Here is a 16167-nt window from a genome sequence, read left to right as displayed (position 1 = left end):
AACAAATAACACAATTAAAATTTCTATCATTCTAGCAACAAAACATCCAGGTATCTTACTTTTATTACTGGGTGCTAAATTTATTTTCAAACCTATTCCATACATTTTATTTAACTTACAAATAATACTCCCAACATAATGGTTCCCATAATTACTATTAATGAAAACAGACTTAAATGGTAAATTTAACGTATTTATTATAAAGATAATATAGATAGATAACTTATCTATACATACACACATATTTTCTTTAATTCTAAAAAAAATTCTCATTAAAAACATGTTTATAATTTGTAGACATGTTAATAGGATAGTCTTCTTAATTTACATACAAACTCTGGTTAGAAACATATTTTAACCTGATCTAACATTAAAAATGCTATTATCATGTTGTCAAAGAACTACTGACATGTTTATCTCAATAGCAACAACCTTCTCCTACTTAATGAACTGACATATTAACTTTTTTAAAGACATACTTATCTAAAAAAGATACTGCTTATTCATTAGCATCAAGATTGAAATTGGAAAGTGTAGAGCCGGCTGACACACTCTGAAGCTGCTTTCAGAAAAACCCCTACTCCTGGGCTCTCCAAGTGCCTGGATTCTATTGACACCTTAACCTCCACTTCCCACTGTAGGACCCTTAGCATACTTGCACTTCTTTTGATGTGTGTTTACCCTAACAAAGCTAAGCCACCCCAAGAAATAGCCCATCTCATAATACCCTAGGTAGACAGGCCTCACATCCTTCCCTTATCAAAGTCATAAATTCTAGTATTCAGAGTAGTCCCTGACAGATCTTACAACCATCCAGGTACCTGTGCAGGAATTGGTCATGGAGCCCCCTACTCCTTATGTTCACAGTCCCTTCCTCCCGCCCCCACCCCAGTAAAAGACCCTGCACTGCTCACCCTGGGTGCTCACACAGACACCTCTCATCTGTGTGGCCTGCTGTTGCCTGTAGCAGCATATCTATTACACCTCCCCTTTGTTCTTAAATCCTTGTGGTCTTTGGTCCTTGGTAAATTCTTTTACCACCAGTGCACACTGGCCCGCCTGTGACACCCAACAAAAAGTATGAAATTGAGGCTCGCTTCTAATATTCAAGAATGGCAGTCAAGATAAACCAACTCAAATAAAAAACTGTTCCTTGGTATTACTCTTGTATCACTGCAAAATTAAGTATATTGAAGTACAAATTCAGAGTAAACTGTGGAAAATGATAATCCTTAATTAAAAGAGGCAAAGAAAAATTTACCTATCATATTAAATCCAGATCTAGATCATGCTGCTGTCTGCTGAACAGTAAAGGCTAGAATGAATTCAGGGAATGTAAACAATTCTCTCCAGAACAAATCTACTGATTTTTTAAAAGGAAATATAAATAATTTGAATTAATTATTTGTTCAAACACTTTTCTATTGTCGAACACCAATAGAAATATTATTATAGGGGATGAATGGCAAAAATAAAGGATAAAAGAAACTTTTTTCCTGTCCCTTCTATTGGAGGTAGGTTCTAAGAGCTGATGGATACTATCGAATCCAAGAGCTCTCTTTAGAACTATATACTCACTAGTAATAATTACTTGATTATTAGTTATCTATCCCCTGCCTGGTTATATGCTTCACGAGAGCAATGATCACACTGTTTTGATCACCACTGTAACTCCAGTTACTACCACTATCTCCAGTTCCTATACTGGCACAGACTATAAATACTCAATAAAAGCCTCGAGGGGCTGAACTGCCGATCCCACTGTTCCTAGGCGGATACACAACAGTGCCAGAGATTGAGAGAGTGCCTACAAGGAAACTAATAGATAGGATTTTTTGATTTTCAGCTTACAATCAACCCAAAAAAGGTAAGCAATGCCTCCAGCAGATCACAGGCCTAGCTGTTAAATACACAAGAAGGAAGACTTATGCTGACTTTCAGCAGCCACATTCTGGCTAAAAAGAAACTCACATTTCTTCTGTCTCCTGACCTTACTCAAATCATTCGATAAAGTCATTTTTTTATGAGAAATTTCAGTGGAAAGGATTTAAGCACTAGAATTAAGAGGACATAATATTATGAAATCCTCTCCTGTATCTATTTCTACTGATGTGAATAAGTGAAGCCAAATCTGGCTTGGGCCTTAAGTAAGAAACAGAACATCAGAAAGGTGGTTCTAACAGATCTAATTTAGGGAAAGGAATTCTCCACAGGGTCTAATATAGCTCCTAATATTATTATTTTGCTTTGATTTGCTCTACATGTATTAATTGTTCTTAGAAACCTATCAATCTAGGAGAGGTTTTAGAATTTTCCTTACTGGAAGGTAGTCAAGATGACACATTAAAGTGAGAATTCAAGCTTTATTTTTTCCTCAAAATATTGCCCTTTACTTAGCAGAGACTTTAGAAATTATTCCATTAACCTTAGAGTTGCCTCTGGATAATACAAACACTGTCAGTGTTTGATTTTTTGGGAGGACTGTTGTTACCAAATAAAAATACCAGCAAATATTCTTCATTCCTACCACAAGTATCTCTGCACTTTCACTTATCAAAGCATTTCTCACTTTGAATCAACTAACTAATGGATCCTATGTATTGCTATGTTTCCTTGAAGAATGGAGTACTGTAAATTCAGTATGATATATGGAAAAAGGTTATGCTTAATTTATGTTTAAGAATATCTCAAAATATACAAAAGCTCATCAATAGTGGTTATATTCTAGGTTAGGACTAGGGTGAAACAGAGGTGAAATTCTACTTAACACTTTCTGTACAGATGGCATTTATCATATGCGAATTATTGTTTTTAAATTTTTTCCTACTAATACTCTAAGGTTCTACTTCAAATGCACCAACTATGATCACTTGGTTTTTAAACTCACAGAAAATATTTACTAAAATGGTTAAGTACTTAAATCTTCAAATTCATAAATAAATCCAGATGTTCTAAAATTTTCAATCTGTCTCAGAGTACATATTTGACTACAGAGTTAAGTTTCTTAATTCTTCCAGTTAGAACTACTACTATTTCAGCCCTATTTCTGAAATGGCTCCAAAGATCAAATGTGAAACACTCTGGTTTTATTTTAACAATAGTTCAATAAACAAAATACTACTCTGAGTTGTTAGCCTTTATGTTAAATATTAGCTCAAATCTCAACTTTTGAATAAACAAATTCAGAATTTCAATGACTTATCAAGATCTAAAATCTCAGACAAGATTATAGTCTTAAAAAGTAAACAAACAAAAACTTCTTTTTGTGTAGTCATTGAGCTAGCTATAATGAAAAATTAGCTTAAAAAAGTTACTTCCAATTTTTTACTTATTGAAAAAGTAAAAGTATAACTTATTTGTCGTAAGATCAGTCTACTCAATTTGAAAACAATTTTCTGAACAGTTCTTTATTACCCGTGGCTGGGTTGATGCTGGCTGCAATGTGAAAGTGGCAAAGTGCATTGGCATGCAGTGGAGCGTTCCTGTGAACGCGATGAGGATCTTGCTGATGTGGCAGGTATCCAGTATGTGCCACAACTGCAAGTGATCTCCTATGACCTTTACGAAAATGTTTGAGATTAACCTGTGTGAAAAAAAACCAAAGTCAAACAATGCAAAACAAAGTAAAACTAATGCCTATATTGTCATAAGCGTATGTACAGGTTACATAATGACTGTTAGACATTACATAGATCCTATTTCATATGAGCTTAAATGTACAAATATCTTGCAGTATTTCTGTACAGCAAGTTTGAAACCTGAAATAAGTTTGGAACTTAAACTGCCTTACTCTTCTTTTAACCACCACATAATCCTTTAAATTTTTATTTGGTATTTTCTAATAATTAACTTTCTGAACTTAAAAACAGTTTACAATGTGTCTGTGGAAAATGATGTCTCAATGTATACTGTTCTCTGTATAGCTACATTTCACTCCCTATGACCACAAAGCATACATTAGGATGATGTTTCATAGTTTATGAAGCACTTCCACAGAGATCATCTCATTTGACCCATAAGGCCAACAATGCAAGTATTGTTATTCTCATCTTTCATATGATAAAACAGTTTATACAAAACCACAAGGTCACCCAAGAGTGTAACAAGAGTCTTCAGATTACTAGTCAACCATTCTATCAGTTGTTGAGTCTGTATACCTAATTATATTCTGTGCCATAAGAATACTATATAAATTTGAGAAATAGTTGTTTCATAATCACATAACACATTCTAAGATAAATCATTTTAGACCCCTTACCTTCAATATTAAGAAAATAATAAGAATCTGTGTTACTAGTCTATGCCTACTTTCCACATTATAGTAATTAGTAAAATAAGTGTATCAAGTTCTTTGGAAAACTCTTGAAAAATAACAAATGTAGAACAGAATCGGATAAACTATTCTAATCATTCCTGTAATTATGACAGGACAAAACACACCAAGCTTTAAAGAAAGAGAAATAATAAATTAATTTTACAGTCACATCTTTGCATTCTAAGATTTTAATTTACTTTGTTATTTTAGCTAAGTATAATCATCCATTTGCTATCATCAGCTAATCTAAGATTAACTTCATAATTATAGGCAGTTTTATGCTAGACAAAATCCTTAAGAAGCCTTTTTGAACCCAATAAAATTGAAAATTTTCTAATAATTGTTTTCCTAAGACATATATTATTTTTTCATAACTATCCATGACTTTGAATATTAATTAACATGAATATTTCAAAAAAGGCCAAGTACACTTTTAAAACTTGTAGGAAATAACATCTAACAAAAACACTCACATCTAAAGCATTTTGAACTCGTTCCTTACTGGAAGCATTTCTCTTGAAGTTATTTGTTAAATTAATTGTTTCAGTCCAATAGTTGCAGTCACCTCCATAGAGCAAACAATCATTTGGTAAAAATGTCTCTACCCAGAGACGACATACATTATCTTTGCAGCAAGTCAACAGTACATTACATACAGAAGCCCTAAGGAATAAAAACATGTTAGAGGCAAAAATATAAATTTCCTAGAGTATCACATTCTACAATGTTTCTATAGTAATTTAAATGTATACAACTAAGGAATCAATGAGGAAAATGTCAATATACACTTATGCAATGTATTAAATCAAAACCATTACAATTGAGTAGATATTTAATCACAGCAAATACTTGCCAACCTATTTCTTTCCTGCCTAGAACTCAGTAGTTCCTGTTCCAATAATCTAAAATTCTTCTCACATCTAAAGAACAAAAACTGAGATCATGATATAATCCCTCAGTTACCAAAAAAAAAAAAACCCTATATCTTCTATTAAAATTTTCTAATTTATTCAGTAGATATTTGAATTATTTTATAATGCTTCATTTTCACTTTCTATAAAGATACAAGCATAATTATCACTAATAAGCTGCAGTAATTATTTAGTACCTTTATTCTCTAACATATGCCTAACATATACCAAAAGTAGTCAAGTGCAAGAAGAGAATATTCATGATAAAGTAAGTATTCACCACCTCCTTCCTTCTTGACTTTCAGTGAATTTACTGTCTTGTCACCCCACAAAATAAAAGCAAAACAATTACAAATATGTTAATAAACCTCGTAAGCATAAAGAATCAAAAGCTCAAAAGCTGAAATCCTATCAACAAAGGCTACCTTTCTACTGGATAACTCAGCAAATTTAGAAAAAAAAAAAGGTTGCAATATCCTAAAACAGACACTTATTCAAAAGTACCTAACTGATTTAAAAAAGAACAATCAGTAGAAGGTTTCCATCAAGTAACTCAGTAAGTTAAAGAAAAAAAATGAAATTAAAATATTCTATAGTAGTCACTTTTTAAAACAAACATATCTACCTGATTTAAAAGAACAACAGTAAAGGGGAAGAAAAGGGAGAACAGCACGTGGTCTCTGTAGCTCTCCTTTAGGTTCCCTCTGTTTTCTCACCTCCCTCCCTCCTTCCCCTCTCCCTCTGCCTCTATGTCTACTCCCCTGCTTTCCTCCCCTTTCCATCCACTCTCTGGGCTTCTCTCACTCTGCCTTCTCCTACAATTTTCTGCTTCTCAGCCTCTTCAAGTCACCTTCCCTTTCCACCTCTCCCTCTTCCTAAGGCCTCTCCTTCTCACCTCTCCAAACCCTCTGTTTCTCCTTCCTTTCCCCATTCTTATGCCTCTCCCTCCTCCTCCTCCTTCTTTCTCTCTCTTTTTTCCTCTGTTTCCCTCTGACCTTTTCCTACCCTCTTTCTCTCTCTTAATTTCTCTCCAGTACATTGACATACACACAGACAGTGGCAATGAGATTAAAAGTAAACAGAAACAGAAGAAAATACATCGAAAAGTAATACGGGAAGTACAAGGTTGACAGTGTCAATTAGTAAATGGTAGAAAGGGAGGGCTTATAGACACCAACAGGGCAAGCCAGAAAGGTCCACAATTCAGAAGCACGGACAGGGCTTCCACTCTGGAGAGTGGGTAGCCCCATGTGACTCTCTTTAGGATACCAAGCCTGACAAACAGTGTAAACAGCTAACAGGTAAAATAAGCAGGGCATGGAAGAAACACCCTGACATATTTGAGATATTTCTCAGACAATACCTCCCTTCCTCACTTCTTCATCAAGGTATGTTATTCTCTCTTGAATAAGCATATCATATTCAGGTATAGCACCTCCCCCCACAAATATATATATATATACAAATGAATGACCTTATAGAGGGCAATCATGTGATGGGTAAGGTCTGTAACACCTGTCCTATCTTGATTTAACAACTGGCTAAAAGGCTAAGATGGTTTTGAAACTAGTTATGTATAACCAATTTTTGGAGGTTTTCGAAGGATATAATCAAACCTTCCAATCTGTCCTATATTCACCAATTTTTAATTTGTAAACAAGTGTATGCTCATTACAAACACTTCTCCATCCTTCTCTCTCATTCCAGCAGACCCATTGCATAAAGTACTACCATTTGGTTGAGCATCTTAATTTTACATGAAAAACAAAGCATCTAAATCACTCAGTGAAAATGCCATATAGAAGGAACAATGGTCTTTGATGGGATCCCATTCTCAAGAGAAAGGGGCAACCTTCCCACTATGTATCTGCAGGCAGCTGGTGAAACAAAAATGAAAACTAAAAAGAACTAAGGAAGGTTATGAGCTGGCTCTTTATGCTGCAGAATTCAGTTGATAAGAGATAAAATGAACATAGGCAGAGGGGGAAAAACTAGTATGCCTAATTTTTACTGTCATCAGGCATTCATAATGGCCTAATTTAAGTTATCTGCCTCTGCCTCCACTGTAATCACTTTCGCCAACGCAAAGTAAACAAGGGTCAGGAGATGTGACTGTCCCGTCTCAAAAGATACAATATTTCATAAGCTTTTTTAGTATTCTGGTGTTCTAACCAGCTGCATATGAAAATACTAGGAGTACTGGAAGAAATTAGCCTTTGAAATGATGTAATCTTCTGATAATTCTATAAGGTTCACAGTTTGTGATGGCAGTTCATTTTATTGGGGTCATTTACAACTTTAAAAGGAGAGGTAATGTATACCATAGCTCATTCTATTCTAAACACATTTATATATATATGGGCAATGGTCTCAGAGGTACTAGAGCAACAGTTCTCAAAGTGAAGCTTGGATGAGGGTGATTTTGCTAACAATATAAAATGTCCACACCACTCTCCCTTAGCCCAAAGACTGGGACACATCCACCAAAAAAAAGGAATTGTCACTGTTCCTGGAGTATCCTGTTCCTATGCTTTGTCAGATTGGAGAGCTAGGGTAGGAAAGTACAGTAACTACCGCACTAGAAAATAGCTCCAAAAAACCTAGGTATAACAATGAAGGATATGTCATTATACACTTGTCCACACCCACAAAATGCACACCAGGAATGAACCATATTGTCAACTATGAACTTTAGGTGATGATAATGTGTTGATGTAAGCATCCACTGTAACAAACGTACCACTCTGGTGGAGGATGTTGATAACGGGGAGGCTGTGCCTGTGTCTGGGCAAGGGTTATATGGGAAATCTCTGTACATTCCCCTCAATTTTGCTGTGAACCTTAAACTGCTTAAAAAAAAAAAAAAAGGTCTTAAAGTAAAGTAATTTTTCAAAAATCTAGGTATAGTCTGTTGGCTCAGAAGAGCAAAACTAAAGTCGACAAGTGATCCAGTACCATCGATCAGCTTAAAACATCTCAGGTGACAAAATGATAAGGGAAAAACTGTATTGCTCCACGGTATGGACAAACTGAAAATGGCCATGTGGGAACAAAAAGGAATTTCTACCTATACTTGAGTAATATAAGTATACACTTATATAGTATCTCTGTAACTTACCAAGTATAGGCAAAAATTTAATGGGATATCAAGTCTTGCAAGGACAACAGGAAACAAAAGAAGTACTACAGAAACAAAAAGAGGTACTAACAGTGTGTTTGTGCATGCATGCGTAGGTTAAACTAATACCTAGTTCAGGGCATCATAATGTATTAATCCAAACACTTTCCCTCAAAGCTGCTGGGTGCAGTTAAAGAAATATTTGAGCCCTCATGGTAAACTCTGTCAATAAAGCTGTTTTTCTTTCTTTTTTTAATCAAAAAAAAAAAAAAAAAAAGGAAACCAGAGGAGATACACATAGAAGGTAGAAGATAAGGGAGTTAAATGTGAAAAACAGCAATTTGGAGAATGATTAAGAGATTAAAGAATTGGATACCCAACAAAGGGAAGAAAAAGATGCCCTACTCTGTCAGTTAAGGACATCTGATCTCGATTATCATTTCGCGTGGCTCTTCTGTTAAGCATCAACCACAGCTGACCCACGGCCAGAGGTTTGCAGGGAAAGAACTATCTAATATTACTTGAATCTTCATAGGCAAAAATCCTATAGCAATGGATTCCCAAAGTAAAAAAAAGAAGTCAAAGTCACAAAGATGACGTTCTCTTAATATATGGGGAAAAAAGACTAATCCACTGACCTAGGCATGTATTTACTTGTTTTACGCCAGGAAAATCCATTTACAGCTCGAGGATGGGCCAGATATACAAAAGAAAAGTCAATTTCTCCTTCGGATTGTTCTGAATTTTTATCTGGAGAAGTAACAGCTGTCCGCCAGTTTTCTACGTTATACCATATCTTTAAAAGACAGTCATCCTAGGGAAAAAAACCCAAAAAACAGAAAAACATAAGATCAGAATTTAAAATATAAAAGTTAAGTCAAATAGCAATAGATTTTCTCCCTAATTAAAGGAACTTAGGGATATGAGGAGGGGTTGGGCATGGAGGAATTAAAAAGAAAATCTCTGATTCCGATAATTCTCTATTAGCATTCCTTAACTGTACTTTGAGAATTAAAATATACGAATGTGTGTATTTTGCAAGGATTATTTCAAGGAAAATGCTACTGGCCATACAGAATGGAAAAATACAGTTCTTTGGGAAAGACCTAAACATGAAGTTAAGGGTTCATTCTCCCACTTAGCCAACTATCAAGTAAGAAAGCATTGCCACTAGCAGACTTGGAAAGACTGCTACTTCTTGAAATCAAAGAGTAGTTTTTTATATCATGCGAATGTTCAAAGAAAGTGTTGAAAATCTCCTAAAAAAAAAAACTCTCACTGAGGATTTAGGGCATATCTCATAGTCTACAGGTTTTGAGTCCTGGGAACAATAATTTCAGACTATTAGTTATACACAAACTGCTCTGTGAACCAATGATAAAAAATAAAATAATTTCAAGGGAATACATTATTCTGAAATCAACAGGTAATAACAAAGAAAATGGTTACAAATGTCTTTCTAGAAAGTCTGCAAATTCTTCTACTTTAAATACATCCTATTATGGCTGTCAGCTAAAACAGAATATAAAAATTAGCTATAGTTTATTACTGACAGTATACTACATCCAAGACACCGTGTCAGTCACTTTACATATACTGTCTAAACTAATCCTATGATCAATGACCTATGAGGTAGGTATTATCATCTTCAGTTTGCAAATGAGAAAACCAAGGCTCAAAGAAATTAACTACACATCCAAGATCAAAAAGTTGGTGAATGGAAAATTTATACCCAGATCTACCTTTAGTCTCTGCTGTTTCAATTACACCATACTGCCTTTTAACACAATAATATGGAGCCAATTTTTGCTGTATCATATTTTTAACAAAATGTTTCAACTTAAATAATGAAGTCAGTTACTGTTTTTGAAGTTTCAAAATACACCATAAACACAATGTGACAACAGCAATTTCACAAATTACCTTCCCAGCAGTGGCAAAAAATTCTCCATCTGGTGAAAATTTCATTAAATGAACTTGGGAAGCAGTTCTGTAAATTAAACAGACAAGGAATAATTTTCAAGGAAAATTAAATGAGACAATGCAACACTACTTCTGTAAACTAGTCAGCAATTTGCTTCAAGTAATAGAAAATATTGTGATGACACAAGTTTAACACTCACTTTAAAGTATATCTCATAAATTAAAAATGGAAAACATTAAATCAAATATAACAATTATTCTTTATGTAAAAATATTCATGTATAAGAATCATGTAAGGAGTGATCTGTCAGTCTTAAAAGCTTAAGACAGAGAGTCATAGCTCTCAATCCCTTAGAATGTGAGAAAGGTTTCTTTTTTCAATCTCGAAATCTAATTTCTGGAGCCAGAGATACCTATATTCCAACATACATTTTCATAGACAATAAATCAGTATTTTAAAATGAATTCTGCCTTGGTAGCATTTGCATAATTAAAGATTATGTGTGGGTTAAAGCGAGACTTCCAACCATCATGGATGCAGTCTTCCAGGTTCACCAATATATTTAGTGCATAAATGCCTTTTTCCTCCAAGGAGCTTTGGCTCATTTTCCTTCCCTGCCTTCCCTTCTGGCTACCCATATATACTGACCTTAAGACAAGTCTCACTATCACTGCTTTGTTTTTCTTTACCCAAGTTCATGTTTATATAGATTCATCCTAAATTTATTTGTAAAGCGGGCCATAGAGGAATTCTGCCACAATTCATTCCAAATAAAAATAACTTTTTCCGCCAATCTTAAATGTAATAAATACGTTCACAAAAAACATTGATACAAATAGGTGAAAAGAAAAAAATAAAATCACCTACAGCTTCACCAATACCATGACACCCATTCCCAGGCAAAACCACTGTTCACATTTTAATACACAGACTTCCAAACACTCTCTCCACTCTCCCTATCTACTTTCAGAGGGAGGGTGTGGGGAAGAAGGAGATGGAAACTGAGGTTATATTCACAATTTGCTCTGTAATATTTATTTTAAAATATGTCACGAACATTAAGTGGTGCAACGAACATTTTTGCACACACATTTTTATGCATCTGGTTAATCCTAAGCATAGCTTTAAAACAAATAATTAAAAGTGCCTGGTCTCCATGATTATGACCTTGTTGTCCCTACAATAGCTAAAGTAGTCCTTTAAAAAGAGAATCAGATCACAACAAGATCCCCAACAGCTTCCCAACTCGCTCAAAATAGAAAGTAAAAGCCCCACAATAACCTATAATCTGACTCCTGACTCTGATCATCTCTCTTATCACTCCACCTTATTCACTTTACTCCAGCCACAAGCTAAGCACACTTTCCCCTCAGAATCTTGCACTGGTTCTCTTTTGTCACTTCTCCCAGAGACATGCACACATGGCTTACTCACTCACTTCCTTCAGGTCTATACATAAATGTACCTCTACTCTTCTTCCCCTCCCCCTGCGTCTTCTCTGTCGTACTTACTCGTCTTCATCTAACATGTGTAACCAGTGTTTCAAATGCACCACAAACGGACCGTGATCAAATTCAACTTTTAAATGTATTCCAGTTAGTGTAATCTTCAGGTGAACCTAAAATAAAGCTAGCATAGTTTCTAGCCCCAAGGCTTTGCTGCTTAAATAGCAAACCATCTCAGATAAGTAATTAGCACGTCCAGTCCAAGTTACTACTGTGTAACTCTGATGGTGATTTAACTGAAGATTCTTCCCCTCTCCCAAAGGCATGAAATCCATTTCAAATCCTCAGTTCAACCCAAGTAAGCTCCTTCCTAGACCTGCACAGAAGGCAATATAACACTTCACTGCTCCTCTCTCTCCAACATTATATAAAAGACTCAAAAGCAAAGTCATAGCTCTTTCTAAAGAAATATCTTTGCAAAATCCTGATTTCTTCTCTACACATCAACCCATTTTAATACCCATGATTTAGCTGAGGGGTGCAAAAAATATGGCACCGGCTCCTTTGAAATCTCCTTTGTAAATTCTATATATAGGAGGTCTGCTTTACTCTGACTTTGGTATCTGTCTTATATCCTATTACCACTTCATATAAAACTGACTCAGGAAGAATGCCATTCCTAGCATCCTGTTGTACTGATTTATTGTCTATCTCCCCTTATCTGTTCACTGCTGTGTTCCATGTACTTTTACCACTGTCTGGAACATGATAAGCACTCAGCAAATACTTGCTGAACAAATGAAAGAAACTTGGAATTGATATCTAAAGGGTATAAAAAAATTAAGCCTGCTGATTCATATTTTCAAATTGATCTCTAGAAAGATGGTACCAGTTGTATGCCCTTATTAGCAATATGTAAGGCTACCTTTTCTCCACACTCTTACTAGTAATAGATATCATTCATTCTCTTCTTTCTGGATATTTCACATTTCTTGATTTCGAGTGTGGTCAATCAACTCTTAATATGTTCATTATTCATAGGTACTACTGTTTAAAATTTTCCTCTTCATTGTCCATTTTTGTTTACTTTTGAGACATATGTTTTAGTCTAATTTTTAAGACCTCCTTTTAAAAAAGGCATTAACCCCTAATTGCACATACTTCCCCCCAAGTTTTCAATTCTTCTCCTTATGTTCTTTTTGCTTTACAGAAATTTTTTATTGATACACAAAACTATTTATTTTTTCCTTTTCTTCCCTTTCACTTTCTAGTTTCGGCATCATATTTAATTTTTCCCTAACTCTAAAGCATCACTTCTCATCTAATAGTGATAAAACACAATGATAAATGCTAGCACAATACATAATTTTAAATTTTCTAGTAGTGACATTTCAAAACATAAAAAGAAACAGGTAAAATTAATTATATTTTATTTAATCCAATATATCAAAAATACTATTTCAATGTGTAATCAATTTAAATTTAATAGGATTTTCACATTTTTTCCCTCGTGCAAAATTTTTGAAATCCAGTGTGTATTTTACACTTATAGTATATCTCACTTCAGAAGCCCTATTTCAAGTGCTCAAGTGAAATATGGCTAGTTGCTACCATACCAGACATGATAGTTTTAAAATATGAAAATTTGCCTATATTTTCTTATGAAATTTTTTTCATTGTATAATAATGCTTTTTCTTCCTTTGAAATCTATTTTGGTGCCAGGTATGAAGAGTTTCTAATATTTTCTTCCCCAGAGAGCTACCAAGTTTGCCCTACAGATACAAAATGCCACCTTATACACTGAATCTCTATGTATAACTGGGTCTAATCCTGGACTCAAATCTATCTGTTTCTGTATTAACAACAAACTGTTTCACCAGTTATAGTCAATTTACTATACTGTGTATCTTCATTCTTTTCTTCTTTCAGAATTTCCCTGATTTTCCTAAATTTGTCCTTTTAAGTAAAGTTTAGAACTATGCTCAAAAGTAGAAATTCCAGCGAGATTTTGGTAAGAATGATGTTCAACACACAGGTTAATTTGGGAAAAATATACTTATCCACAGTAGGAAAACTTCCACTCAAAAGCATGAAAGGTATCTCTGTCTCCTTTTGTATAATTTGGCAAGTTCCTATTTAATTATCTTCATATAGGCCTCACACATTTTTAATGTTTCTTTGTAGTTGTTTTATTCAACAATTTTAAAAAAAGAACATAGGAAATAATGAATCCTCTGTATATAAGGTATGTCACTATTTTCAAAAAGTCAATACTTTTTATATTAGTGTGGTTTTACATAAATGAAAATGCATTTATAATAAAATAAGACCACACAGAACAGGTTCATTAATTTAATCCCCTAAGTAATTGCTTACTTGCAATGCCAAATGCATCTCCAATCCCCAAAGTTAAGATCTGTTTTATCTGGATTTTCATCTTCAGCTGGCTTCTCCAAGTTAGCATTGGACCAGAGTTGCAAACAGCTAGAACCAGTTAAGAGACGATTGCCTAAAAATACATCATTCACCAATTATTATTTCAGTATTTAATTAATGAGTTAAGTTACATGCTCAGGAGTTTCATATAATACTATAAAGAAAATACAGCTTTTTAAAAAGGCCTAATAACAAAAAAGAGATTTGGGGTATGAGGGAGTTAGGCTGTATTTTAACTTTGTTGAAGCAGCTTAGACAAAAAGGGGAAAAGATCTTTTAATCTCTTATTCAAGCAACATTTAATGAGCATCTTCTTTGTAACAGGCACTGTGCTAGGCACTGGCAATACAACAACAAATGAAATACTGTTCTTTTTCATGATGGGTTTACATTCCACTAGAGAAATATTATGAACAGAAGCATGAAAACATGTGAGTTCAAATCTGTTTCGGAGAATGTTTCATAACCTGGTTATGGTTAAGGGGTAAGGTGCATAGTAGACCTGGAAAAAGAAGAGAGGGATAATACTGTGGAGCATTTTTGAAGTTCATAAAGAGTTCAGAGTTTGTTATAGGTAGTTGGGAGTAGTTGGGGGATAGTTTACATAAGTGGATATGTATTCTAAAATAAGGGGTCTCAACTAGGAGGGAGATGTCAACAGATGGATATGAAGAGGTCTACACACCTCCCTCCAATGACATAATATGCCAAAATTAGAGGTAAACTATGTACAATCTTCTTGAGAGATAATCTATAATTTTCATCATGCTTTCAAAAACTCCAGTATACCAAGGGTAAAAAGTCCTTTTTAGAAAATAACTCTCGAGATAGACAGAATTAGGGAAAACATAAGATGCTGGGAAACCTGGTTAAATGATACATACAGATGGGAAATCTTGAGGATCTGAATCAAATATTAAAGTAATAAGGATTTGAAAGCCATTTCAAAAAACAAAAATTTCAAGGCTTGACACCAAGTAAGAAACAGATACAAACAAGAGGTTTCAAGGACAGATTCGAACTTTATGACTTGGGTAATTGAGTAGAAGACTATGCTATCATCCAAATGAAGAAGATAAAGGAAGAGATGCAATTTTGGCCAAAAAGCTGACAATAAATAAGGCATTCACCTTATTTATGGATTTGTGTCTCTCTGGAAAGATGACTTTATTTCAAAAGGAAAGTGGGTCTGTGGCAAAACAAGTCAGTCATTTAATCAGCCATGTGAATTTGATCTAGTTGGGCAACCTGTGAGCCTCAATTTTCTCATCTATGATATTAGAAATGTGCACAGATTTGTTATAAGGATTAGTTATAATAAGTATAATGTGTCTAGCAAAAGCTATGCACTTAGAAGTTCAATAAATAGTAGCATCTAGGTGGAAAGTCTCACAGACGGATAAAAACAGTCCAGAAAGTACTAATGAGACATTCCATTTAAATATGGTTATTATTCCACTGTTTAGCTTACCAACAGACACAAGTTTTCTTCTTCTTCTTTTTTTTTTTTTTTACTGAGATATAACCGACACATAACATTACATTAGTGTCAGGTTACAATATAATGATTCAGTGTTTGTATATAGTGTGAAATGATCACCACAATAAGTTTAGAACACCACATACAATTTTTTTTTTCTTGTGGTGAGAACTTTTAAGACCTACTCTCTTAGCCAAATTTCAAATACACAATACAGAACTACTGACTATAGTCACCATGCTGTGTATTACATCCCAGGACTTACTTATTTCATAACTGAAATAAATTCACCTATTTCACCAACTCTCCTCCACCCTACTGCCTCTGGCAACCACCAATCTGTTCTCTGTATCTACGAGGTTCAGTTTTGACAAGCTTTCTTTTCTTTAACATAAACTGAGGATGAAATAAAGGTGTCCCATGAAGGATTAAGAAATTAATATAGAATACAAAAACCTTAATCCCAGTTATAAAATGAAACAAAAGTAGGAAACGTCTGGTATAAAACATTGATTAGAACAGAAAGAGCAGAGGTAT

General features: G+C 34.3%; 1 protein-coding gene across 9 annotated transcripts in view; it reads right to left on the bottom strand.

Moving 5' to 3' along the window:
• Positions 1 to 16167, bottom strand: part of DMXL1 (Dmx like 1) — a 114902-nt gene that overhangs the window by 75315 nt on the left and 23420 nt on the right. For all 9 annotated transcript variants that reach the window (XM_031448870.2, XM_010997967.3, XM_031448871.2 and 6 more), the window contains exons 5-9: positions 14091 to 14223; positions 10268 to 10334; positions 8983 to 9158; positions 4789 to 4978; positions 3415 to 3583 (exon numbers count right to left, since the gene is read on the bottom strand). In XM_031448870.2, coding sequence (XP_031304730.1) covers positions 3415 to 3583; positions 4789 to 4978; positions 8983 to 9158; positions 10268 to 10334; positions 14091 to 14223 — 735 coding nt within the window. The remainder of the gene's footprint in view (positions 1 to 3414; positions 3584 to 4788; positions 4979 to 8982; positions 9159 to 10267; positions 10335 to 14090; positions 14224 to 16167) is intronic.

This window comes from Camelus dromedarius, chromosome 3 (genome assembly GCF_036321535.1).
Source record: "Camelus dromedarius isolate mCamDro1 chromosome 3, mCamDro1.pat, whole genome shotgun sequence".
NCBI lineage: Eukaryota > Metazoa > Chordata > Mammalia > Artiodactyla > Camelidae > Camelus > Camelus dromedarius.
The sequence above is the reverse complement of the archived record's forward strand: the minus strand, read 5'-3'. Positions and strand labels throughout refer to the sequence as shown.